Here is a 12913-nt window from a genome sequence, read left to right on the forward strand (position 1 = left end):
CAACACCAACACCAACACCAACACCAACACCAACACCAACACCAACACTAGAACCAACACCAACACCACCATCAACACCAATACCAACACCAACACCAACACCAACACTAGAACCAACACCAACACCAACAACAACACCAACACTAGAACCAACACCAACACCAACACCAACACCAACATCCCAGCCAAATCCATCACCACCATCAACACCAACACCAACATCAACACCAAAATTATCTCCTGCACTGAGACTGGCGCCATCACCATAACCAAACCCCAGCACCAGCACCAGCACCAACACAAGCAGTAGAAGGAATGGCACAAAGCTTAAAGCGTATGATAACACCCAACATATGGCATATAGGCAGAGGATCCACTTCTTCAACATGATGGAGCAAAAGTCCTGCTGGAAGCTCAGGCATCTGTAACTGGTTGTTGTTAATAACTCCGCCTCTGGAACAAGACTTCCTTTCAGAGGTGCTAGGTGGTCATGCATTGCTAGCAGTCATGAAGGTCACCACTGCCTGGAATGTCCCTGTCTCTGGCTCCTACAAGGGATCCGCTGCTGATAACTGTTGAATCTCATAATTTGCCTGTCCCAGGTAACTGATGCCATATCTGCTAAGGCTGTCACTTCTGTCGAATTTGACATTAAAGAAGCCAGTCAGACAGAGAAGGATTTTGCAATGGGCAACTAAGGATGGACAATAAGGTACTGGCCAACCAGCGATGCCCACATCCCATGAGTGAATTAAAAAGAAGGCTAGATTCCCACCTATTCAGGGAATTACTGAATGCATATGTGGAAATCTGGGTACCCTCAGATCAGCCTGAAGGATTTATCAATCAAAATGGATTCCATCCCTTTAATGTTCAGTAACGCATGATAATGCAAGATATCCTGTAGGCATAAATGTTCACTACTGGCTTACTTCCGAGTCTTATAAAACAACAAGTCAAATGATAAAAAACAGGTAAAACTTCCTTCACCATCGCAGTCTGAGTATTTGGGTTTTCAACATCTGTTGAATCATTTGCCATAGATTTTCTGCAGTTTTCACTTTTATGGTGAGAAGTGAAATGGGTTCTATATTCTGAACAGTGTTTTGTAATCCACACCTACACAGAACACAAGAGTTTGAAGCAGGGATACGCCATTCAACTCCTTGAGCCTGCTCCACCATCCAATAAGATTGTGGGCATTTTCTTGTCTATTCCTCAATGGTGGGCTCCTTGGCTGATCAAAAATCTATCTAATGCAGTCTTTCATGCACTCAATGAACCAGCCTCAGTTGCTTCTGGGGCAGAAACCATCTGAGACAAAATAGTTCTCCTTATCCCTTATTAGGGCTTATAAACTGTGTCCCTTCCTTCCACACTTCCCTTCAAGGGGAATCTCCTGCCATCATCCCTTCAAAATCTGATATATTTCAATAAAATCACATTCTTCTCGCCAATGAATACAGGCCCAACCTTCATGCTACAGCGTGACAGATGTTTAAGGTCTGCTTCCCACAATCCATGAACCACTCCAGGAGACTCCCCGGCATTTGCCAGAAAATCTGATGAAAAATGTGAATACTTTTCACTCTGAAAAACCATCAAGGATAAAGGAGCAATGTTTATGCACAGAGTTGCTCCAGCATTCTTGACTTCTCAAAATTAAACTATAAATTAAACTGAAACCTTCACAAAAATCATTTTGACAACCCACTTGGTTTCTGATTACAGTTTTAGGCATAATTACAGAGATTCGTGTCCTCACCTGCAAGTTAGAAGGATGATGATCGGTATTGAAGAATTTTTTAGGAGTGGTTTCCAATAGCTGTACACCCTGTGGAAAGATGAGACATCATGACAATTACTCAGCCTTTTCCCCCATCCGTAAAATAATTCTGATTGGGGGAATCAGAAATATAAACATATATACAGAAGAAAATTTGGAATGCAGAATAACAAATCTTGATATAAGCAAACAATCTTTTGAAATTGAGCATAGAAAGATACTAAAAGTGAAGAAAAGGAAAACAGAAGGGGCAAAGGATATAGGCACGATTAAAAGAAATAATGTAACAGCATAAGTCAGAAGAAGAAGGGAATAATTAAGGCAAGGCGAATTTGAATTTTAGGTATGCAAATACACAATATGTTCTGAATAACACTGTAGAATTATGGGAGCAGGTTACAATAGATTCATGAAATAGTAGAACCAACCAAAATGTGACTTAACCTGGAACAGAACTAGGTGTTTCTAGTATCAGAAGGAATGAACAAAGGAGAAATTAAGGGGAGGGCTGGTGAGAATTGTAAAGAACAGTAAAGTTTCACTGGAGCTGATGATTAATTTCAAGGTTAAATACAATGGATTTCAAAACTGTTTTTGATAAAGAATTGCATATGATGCTTGTTCATAAGAAGGAGTGTTGCAGCATGGATTTAAAGAACAGAAATCTTTAGAGTTGTAGTTAATCAATATTTCAAAATCTGGAGGGGTACGAATTATGCTATTTCATAGAGGTCAGCACAGAGGCTATTGTTCCTCATATACAAGTGTATATAACATGTATATATGACCTAGATTTGACTCCAGAGAGATGCCAGGAACACTTATAGATGACAAAAATAGCCTGGTTAATTTTGCAAGTGTCTTAAGCAATATAATGATAGATGGGACAAATAAATGTCAGATGAAATTTAATGCAGGGTTTAAGAATAAGGTAATACATTTAGAAGTTAGAAAGTTACATTTTAAAACGTTGTACTCAATAGACTTATCAGTCTTCTCAAAACCAATCAAACTAGAATATAAGCAAGTCATCCTAATGTTTAAGAGAAAATAGAGTAATCTTACAGATTCAAGCACTGGTGCAGCTTGCTTCTTTTTGTATATGAACTTGTGAATGGTATGGACTATAGGAGCAATGAGAGTCTCATCAACATCTTTAGCTCCTCCTGTATCAAAGGGGATAGGGTTATCAATGATGGTATGACATGCAACTAACTAAAACAAAGGCAAAATTGAAGCTTCTAAGTTTTGAATAAAATGTTACTCCCAGAATGTTTGTCAACTCGAATCAGATTTTATAGATCCAGCAAGGTATAATCATTCAACAAAGAAAGTTGAAAATTTGCATTGTAGCATTAAAATTTTTTGCTTTGCACAGAAGGAAATACAAACCTCCAATCTACACGTTCGATGAACTTGTTCATATATTTTTAACATTTTAGATTACTTTTATTTAAAATCCATTGTCCCATTAGCAGTATGATACTTAAAGAGAAAGATACGTACATATATGAGAAATAGAGCAATGAACAAATAACAGTACAGCGGGAACCAGCCCTTTAGCCCACCAAGCCTGTGCCAGCACATGAAGACTTTCGAAACTAAAAGCTCCTTGCCTCTACACAGTCTGTATCCCTCTATTCCCTGCCTAGACATGTATCTGTCATGATGCCTCTTAAACGTTGCTATTGTTTCTGCTTCTACCACCTCCTCTGGCAGCGCATTCTTGCATTCCTCTGTGTAAAAAAGCATGCCTTTCACATCTCTTCTAAACTTTTCCCCTTCTACATTAACGTATTTCCCCTCGTAGTTGACATTTCTATCCTGGGATAAAGACTCTGACTCTCCATTATATCCATGCCTCTCATAATTTTGTAAATCTCTTATCAGGTTGCCCTTCAGCCTGCAAAGTTCAAGGGAAAACACATCAAGTTTGTCCAATTTCTCCTCATAGCTAATGCCATCTAAACCAGGCACATCTTGGCAAGCCTTTTCTTTCTCCTCTCCAAAAAATTCCACATCCTTCTGGTAGTGGCGACCAGAACAGCATGCAATATTCCAAATACAGTCAAACTAAAGTTCTATACAGCTGCAAAATGACTTGTCAATTTTCATACACCATGCCTTAACAGATGAAGGCAGGCAGGCCTTTTTGACTACTTATCCACTTCTGTTGCAACTTCCAGCGAACTGTGATTTGATTTGATTTATTATTGTCACATGTATTGAGATATAGTGAAAAGTATTGTTTTGTGTGCGATCATACCTTATATAAGTACATCAGGGTAATAGAACAGAATGCAGAATATAGTGTTACAGCTACAGAGAAGGTGCAGAGAAAGATCAACTCTAATATATGAGAGGTTCACTCATAAGTCTGATAATAGCAGGGAAGAAGCTGTTCTTAAATCTGTTGGTACGTGTTTTCAAACTTTTGTATATTAATGCTCCTAAGGATGCAGCCATTTACTGTATACTTCTCTCCTGCATCAACTTGCATTTCTCTGCCCAAGTCTCCAGCCTATTTATCTCCTGCTATAACTATCTGCAGTGCCCCCAATCTTTGTCTCATCCATAAATTTACTAATCAGTCCACCTTACATTCTCCTCCAAGTCATTTATGTTTATATTACAAACAGCTGGGGTCCCAGCACTGACACCTGCACGAAACCACTGGTCACAGATCTCTCCTTCCGCCATTACTCTCTGTCTTCAATCACCAAGCAAGCTCTGTATCCAACTTACTAGCTCTCTCACTTCACCTTCTGTATCAGCCTGCTATGAGGGACCTTGTCAAAGGCCTTACTGAAGTCCATGTAGACAACATGCATCACCCTGCCCTCATCAATCACATTTGTCACATTCTCAAAGAAAGCAGTGATGTGGAAGTGCCAGTGTTGGACTGGGGTGGACAAAGTCAGAAGTCACACGACCAACAGGTTTACTTGAAATCACAAGCTTTCTGAGCGCTGCTCCTTCATCAGGTGCAGTGAGAGAGAAGAGCACACAGTCACAAAGTTTATAGGCAGAGAGATAAAAGGCCGAGAGATCGAAAGATCATACAACTGGTGTGAGTGGAGTGTCAGATAATAAGTCTCTGCAGGTGACCAACAGTGTTAGACAGTGTGAATAACAAGTGAAGGGATGACCTATAATCCAAATAAATGAGGTAGAGAGATAATTACAAAAAATTAAAACTAATGTGGTAATGGAGACAAACTAAATGATTAGTATAACATGATAAGTATAAGAGTTGCATGCTGAGGGTCTATCTCATACACTGCAGGCAAGGATACCCGAGACATGGTATATTGGTGAGACCATGCAAATGCTACGACAACAGATGAATGGACACTGCGCCAGACAGCAGTGTTCCCTCCCAGTCAGGGAACACTTCAGTGGTTAAGGAAATTCAGCCTTTGATCTTCAGGTAAGTGGCCTCCAAGGTGGACTTCCAGATACACAACAATGCAGAAACACCGAGCAGAAACTGATAGCCAAATTCCGTACCCATAAAGACGGCCTCAACCGTGATCTTGGGTTCATGGCGTGCTACATGTGATCCCACTACACTGTTCTGTATCTATAAAACCTTCCTTACTGCCCTGTTTTCACACCATCACCCTTGATAAATTGTTATGATCTCTCTACCTTAATTAGTTTGTACAGTTTTGGATTAATTATTACTTTGGTTAGACCCTCGCCATGCAACTCTTATATTTATCATGTTATTCCAGTCATTTAGTTTGTCTCCAGCACCACCTTATTTTTAATTTTTTGTGATTATCTTTCTGCCTCAATTAATCGGATTAAAGGTTATGCTTTCGCTTGTTATTCAGCTGTTGACACTTTACTCACACTGTCTAACACTCTTGGTCACCTGTAGAGACTTGTTATCTGACACTGCACTCACACCAGTTGTATCATCTTTTGATCTCTCTGCCCTTGACCTCTCTGCCTATAAATTCTTTGTCGGTGTGCTGTACTCTCTCACTTCACCTGACGAAGGGGTTGTGCTCTGAAAGCTTGAGATTTCAAATAAATCTGTTGGACTATAACCTGTGACTTCTGACTTCAAAACCATAATCAGTCAGCTTTTGTGAACCATGACCTTCTCTGCACAAAGTTGTGCTTATTGAGAATAAATACATATTTTTCCAAATGTGGATAAATCCTGTCCTTAAGAATCTTCTCCAGTAATCTCCCTACCATTGCAGTAAGACTCACCAGCCTGTAATTTCCCAGATTATCCCTGTTGCTCTTCATAAACAAAGGAATAAAACTGGTTATTTTTCAGTCTCCTAGGGCCTATCCTGTGACTGAAGAGGGTACAAAGACTTTATACAAGGCCCCAACAATTTCCTCCCTCATTATTCTGGATCCTGGGAATTCGTCTACCTTAATGTTTTTCAAAACACCCAATACCTGCTCCTTTTTATTTTGAAATGCCCTAGAATATCAACATGCCCCTCCTATGACTTACCATCACAATGTCCTCTTTGGGGAATACCAATAGACCTCATCCACTTCCTTTGGCTCCATGCAAAATTTGCCTCTTCTGTTCTTTACTGGACCTATCCTTGTCCTATCTACCCTCTTGCTCCTTATAAACACCTTGGGATCTAACTTAATCCTGTTTGCCAAACAGATTGCACGTCCTTTTTAGCCCTCCAAATTCCTTGTTTAAGTTCTTTCCAGCTATCCTTGTATTCTTCAAGGGCTCTGGCTAACTTCAGTTTCCTAAACTTTATGCATTCCGCTTTTTTATTTCTTGACTAAGCTTATAACTTGTCTTGTCATCTAAGGTTTCCAAATCTTGCCATCCTTATCCTTCATTTTCACAGGAACATGTTGATCTTGAACTCTAATCAAGTGGACCTTAGAAGATTCCCACATACCAGATGTGGATTTAGCCTCAAACAGCTGTTGCCAATCTACATTCTTCAGTTCCTGCCTGAAATTGTCATAGTTAGACTTCCCCTGGTTTAGTACTATCACCCAAGGACTACACTTACCCTTATCCAAAAGTAACTCAAAACTCACAGAATTATCGTCATTGTTCCTAAAATCCTCCCCTACTGAAATTTTGATCACCTGGCCAGGCTTGTTCCCCAATGCGAGGTGCAGTATGGCCCCTTCCCTAATTGGACTGTTTAGACATTGCTTCAAGAAACCCTCCTGGATGCACTTAACAAACTACCCTCCACCATCCAAGCCCCTGGCACTAAGGGAGTCCCAGTCAATGAATGGGGAATTAAAATCACCCACCACAGCAACCCTGTTATTTTTATATTTTTCCATAATCTGTCTACATATATGTTCCCCTGCCTCCCACTGGCTGTAGGGAGACCTGTAGACCACCAGCATGGTGGCTCAGTGGTTAGCACTGCTGCCTCACAGCGCCAGGGACCCGGGTTCAATTCCAGCCTCGGGTGACTGTCTGTGTGGAGTTTGCACATTCTCCCCGTGTCTGTGTGGGTTTCCTCCAGGTGCTCCGGTTTCCTCCCACAGTCCAAAGATGTGTAGGCTAGCTGGATTGGCTATGCTAAATTGCCCGTAGTGTTCAGGGATGTGTAGGTTAGGTGGATTAGCCATAGGAAATGCACGGTAACTTTTGGGCTGAATGGCCTGTTTCCACACTGTAGGTATTCTATTCTAATCCCATCAAAACGACTGCCTTCGTTCTAATCCTGTGCTAATCCCCATTTGGCCTCGCTGGATTAGCCCTGAAGGGATTCTCCCTTATCAATAACACAACTCCCCCTCATCCTTTACATCCCTCTTTATTTTGCCTGAAACATCTAAATCCTGGAATATTAAGCTGCCAATCTTGTTGCTCTCTCAACCAAGTCTCTGTAAGTGCTACAACATCATAGTTATATGTATTAATCTAAGCTTAAAACAAACAAATGTCTAATGAATGCGCCAAATGGGCTGGTTGCATGGAAAACGAAAGAAGGCAGATATAAGATTATTGTCTTGTTAGTTGTATGAGGATGAGACAACAAGAAAGCAGGATGATCAGAAATCCTGATGAGGTTGCCAAGGCACAACTGACCAATCACTGACCCTTGAGAAGACAGGGTCAGTGCCAATCACGTGGGATAGCAAGCACTGAGCTGGGTATAAGGAACCGTACCCTGACATGTTAACTAGTCAGTTCAGGATGGAATTGTCTGATCAACTGCTTGGAGACCAGAAGGAGAGAACTGATCAATTCCTCTGTTTGAACTCTGAGATAAGCCCAGCTGACCTTGCACATGTGGATGCGTGGGTATAGGATTTCACAAAACACCGCAAGTGGATGCTGTAAACCAGAAACAAAAACAAAAATTGCTGGAAAAACTCAACAGATCTGGCAGCATCTATAGAGAGAAATCAGAGTTAACATTTTGGGTCCAGTGACCCTAGAAATGTCTGATCTGTTTTGGTTTCTGAGTATAAGTTGTTGTATAAGTATACTGTTGTGTATAAGTTGCTTTTTGAGTGCTGAAGAAATATGTTTCGCTTAAACAATAATTTGGGAGCCTTGAGGTGTTGATACCCAAAGTAAAGCTTTGAACTAAAAAGTTGGTGATAACCTACAAAATGTGCAAGTCAAACAGGTTACACTTTAAACTGGGAGAAGAGCAATTCTAATCTATCTCATTTGAATCAAACCAAACAACATGAAAGACTGCACTTCGTGATTGCAGGATAAACTGCTTCACAATCTCTCACCACACCACGATTCCTCTTAGAAAATTATGCATGTGCCTGCAAAAGAGATTGTTAAAGCAAATTCTTTATTGATAGCAGGACACTGGGTGATATGGTAACTGTGAACTTAAGTATGGTTGCTAGGTACTGAGGGAGAGGGTTTGTCAATAATCAGCAGTGCATGGCTTCACTTGGTGGGGGGTGGAGGGGAAGGAGGTGGGAGGAATGAATGAGGACAACAGACGCATGGTCAACTTATTCACCAAAATGTGGCTGGGCAGGTTAGGCTGGAGCAGGCAAATATAAAGGGGTTGGCTGGGGACATTGGGATGCGGGAATTTTATGGAGCGGCTACTGACAGCAAGTTACTGTCATTAGTGAGACACAGCATTAGTGCTAAGTTAAATTTTGATGAGTAATGAAAATTCCTCTTAAAGATATGTTTTCACTCTTTGAGGAGAGGTGTGATGTAGGCTGTGTATGCGTGTAAATATCATATATATTTAAGTTTGGGTAGTGAATTTAAAATTAGTGACATTTGGTTTTTCTGTGCGGCTGAAGTGTTTAATGATTAGTATTTCTGTAGCAATGGTGATTTCTTTTAAAACAACTTGACACAGAGGACAGCTTTCAGAACTGATGAATTTTTGTATACACGGGGAGAGTTTGCAACTGAGCAAAGTAAACATGGTAGACAAACAGGAGGCTGGAAGAACACAGCAGGTCAGGCAGCATCTAAAGGAAAGGAGCAGTCAACGTTTCGGGTATTACCCTTTCTCACACAGTCCTGATGAAGGATAATACCTGAAACGTTGACTCTTCCTTTCCTCCAGATGCTGCCTGGCCTGCTGTGTTCTTCCAGCCTCCTGGTTGTCTACCCTGGATTCCAGCATCTGCAGTCTTTTTTGTCTCTAACAAAGTAAACATGGTGCATCAGTGTTTGTGTTAGAAATTTCTGGATTTTAAGTTTAGGAAAACAACTATAGCTCAAAAATAAAGGGTTTTTTTCAATATTGGACAGTTCTGCAGAGGTCCTTGGATGAAATTGGATACATCAAGCAGTGTTTCTGAGAAAGGGAGAGGTTAGCAAAATAGATTACCATAGAGCAAGGAATATTATGATAGTTCTGAACCAGTAACATTTGAATAAAACACCAAAGAGGTTATTTGAAGCTGAGAACATTTAAACTCAGATGTAGGAAAGCTTCAGAAAAAGATTATCAGATTTTCCAGACTGTGTGTTGAAGTCAAGTTAACTTAAACCTACTCTCTGCTGTGAGCACTGCACAACGGTTGCTTTTGGCTACTGCCTAAGGGTGTTTTTGGGATATGTAAATGAGTGTTTTGGGATTAATGGGATATATATAAACATGTGTTCCAAGTTCGCTAAACTTGTGTTATGTGTAAATAGTTTGGATTTATTCTATTCTTTCTTCATTTCATTTTCTGAAATAAACTGTCTTATTTGAAACCTAGACAAAACAAACTATGATCTATCAAGGTAGACAAACAGGAGACTGGAAGAACACAGCAAGTCAGGCAGTATCTGGAGGAAAGGAGCAGTCAATGTTTTGAGTATTACCCTTCTTCGGTACAGGATGTTGGGGTAGAGGGAGTTGCAGATAAAGAAGGTGGGGAAGGGAGGTGGCAGAATAGTGGTGATAGGTGGACACTGGTAGTAGGTCCGACCTGGTTGGTCGATTGGAGGGATGAATCTGGTTGGTGGCTGGAAGGGGGTGTCAGAAGGTGGAATGGAAGGGAGGAGGTGAGGATGGAAAGGGTGCCGGTGGGGTCATATGGGAAAATTATTTGAAATTGGAGAACTCAATGTTGAGTCCATTATGGCCCAGGCGAAGATGCTTAGCAAAATGGTCAGCTAGTCTATATTTGGCCTCGCAGATGTAGAGAAGACCACATTGGGAGCACCAGATGCAATAGACTAGGTTGCTGTCACCACCCATTTCAAGATCCCCCCCCACCCCTCAACTCCCCCTCCGACATGTCAGCCCTCGTCCTCCTTCAGTGTCGCAGTGACTCAGAACGTAAATTTGAAGAACAATAACTGTCCCACCCATCCCCCAGCTCCCTTCCCAGCCCCACCTCCTCCCTTCCAGCCACCAAACAGATTCATCCTTCCCATCGACCAACTAGGTTGTACCTACTACCAGTGTCCACCTATCACCACTATTCCGCCATCTCCCTTCCCCCCTCTCTTTACCTTCAATTCCCCCTACCCCCACATCCAGTCCAGAAGAAGGGTAATACCCGAAACGTTGACTGCTCCTTTCCTCCAGATGCTGCCTGGCCTGCTGTGTTCTTCCAGCCTCCTGTTTGTCTACCTTGGATTCCAGCATCTGCAGCACTTTTTGTCTCTATGATCTATCAGGCCAGATGTCAGTCTGGGATCTGATTATCCAGTCATGTCATCACCTGGGATCATATCAATAGAAGAATGAGATGAATAATTAGGTGTTACTTCAAATCCATTAACTGAGATTAACACCAACCAACAAGACTAACACCCCAACTTCTAAAATATCGAATGTAAGACTTTGAGTTTGTGAGTCACAGATAACTTCCAAGATAGGCAGTCAATGATTCACAAGTAATTTTAAATTAGCTGATTTTAGATTATTAAGAAGCAACAGTTTAGAGATGATAGATCAGTTAAATAGAGAAGAAACTTGAGCTGGAAAGGCATACAAGGCTGTGGACCAAGAGTTGGAAAATGGGATTAGAATAGTTAGGTACATATTTTTGACTGTAGCAGACCCAATGGGCCATTATCTGTGCTGTACGCACCTCTATGACTTTATATAAGTATACAACCTGTGATGGTTGAGGTTAGTTCACTGATAGCAGAGGATGAAACACTGGTTGGCTCAGTAGTATGTGATGGCACATCCTGCTTTCTGGCCGAACTCTTCCCTTGGTCTTACTCCATCTTTCCTGGCCCATCTTCTGTCTGAAGAAGATGGCTAGCTGAAGAGGACTGCCAGCTGACTCCAAACGTTTATTAATACGCATTATTTCTACGGTTCGCTGGTTTACTGATATTGTCTTTGTTTGAACCTTTCTAACCAACGAATGTGGGATAGGCACCCAAGATCACATGATTACCTCTCTCACTGTCCATCACAAACCTCAAAACTGGTTTCTATGTTTACTTCATGCTGAAGATCATTTCGTGGTCTTTTTCAGAAGGAAACATCGTAAAACTGGGAAATGATGCATACTAACTTGACTCATATGCACACTTCAAAGAGGGGAAATCACGCAGTGCCAGCTAGTTGATAACAGTTTGTTATTGTAAGAGATAATATTTATTAAGGATTCTTGTTTCTTACAATTTTATTTTACTTACCAGTAACCATACTGACTAGCAAACCTATCATAACTGCAGTTAGGCATCCAACTGGGGTGTAGTATCCATAGGATAAGGAAAATATATCTTCAAATAGGCTGTTCCTAAAGTAGAATTTAAACTTAAGTTACTGATAATAGACATTCTATATTGTATATTTACTTTATTATTACCACTTTTTGGGTCATGCACTGGAAATTGAGCTGCTATTCCCAAAGTCGTCACAAAAGTTAAAGATTTTATAAAGTACGTAATGTTCTCCAATTTCCTGACTTTCAGACACAGGTTGATGAAGCACAGACCAGGTTTCTATACTGAACAAGAACCGATGTTTATTACAACTCTAACTATAGGAAAGCAGCTAAAAACCACTGTCAATTAACCCTATCAATTAAAATACTGATCCCCTTATAAACTCTCACATAAACACGCACAGACAAAACAGATAGGATACAGCATGTGAGGCAGACAGGAAAAACTGGAAAGACAGGTGAGTTGTCTTTGTTCCCAGATTCTACTACTAAGATGATCCTTATGATTCTTCTGCTGGTCAGCACATTGATTCAGACATCTTTCTCCAGATGCTTCCACTGGTTAGTATAAAACACGAGGTAGCTGGTTCACTCATTAAGATGTTTCTGACTTATCAGTTAGAATTCACAGCTTACAACAGCTGTTACAGGAAAGATAAACAGATTTTCTTTAGGTTTACAGTGAGTTTGATTGCTGAGAACAAAACAACCACTCTTGATCTGCATGGAACTGTATGTTTCTCTCTCTCTCTTTCTCTCAGCTCTGAGCTGTTTACTTACCTGAGAGCCAATGACACACCCGTTGCAGTCAAAAAGTCTCTGTCATCAATGATCTGGTTGCTAGTCCATTGACCAATCAACTCGGTGGTGTCAGCAAAAGCTAAGTTTGTACACTCCCTCCAAATCACCTCCAACTCCAACTTCAAATACTGCTTGTTCAAACAGTTATTTATAATGATAGCAGGAACTGCAGATGCTGGAGAATCTGAGATAACAAGGTGTAGAGCTGGATGAACACAGCAGGCCAAGCAG

At 40.8% G+C, this 12913-nt stretch overlaps 1 protein-coding gene across 1 annotated transcript in view; it reads right to left on the bottom strand.

Annotated features, from left to right (window-relative positions):
• LOC109939027 (sodium-coupled monocarboxylate transporter 1-like) overlaps positions 1–12913 on the bottom strand; it is a 45790-nt gene that overhangs the window by 1721 nt on the left and 31156 nt on the right. The window contains exons 9-11 of the mRNA XM_048611080.1: positions 11850–11953; positions 2852–2952; positions 1766–1834 (exon numbers count right to left, since the gene is read on the bottom strand). Of these exons, the coding sequence (XP_048467037.1) occupies positions 1766–1834; positions 2852–2952; positions 11850–11953 (274 nt within the window). The remainder of the gene's footprint in view (positions 1–1765; positions 1835–2851; positions 2953–11849; positions 11954–12913) is intronic.

This window comes from Rhincodon typus, chromosome 23 (assembly GCF_021869965.1).
Source record: "Rhincodon typus isolate 14 chromosome 23, sRhiTyp1.1, whole genome shotgun sequence".
Taxonomy (NCBI): Eukaryota; Metazoa; Chordata; class Chondrichthyes; order Orectolobiformes; family Rhincodontidae; genus Rhincodon; species Rhincodon typus.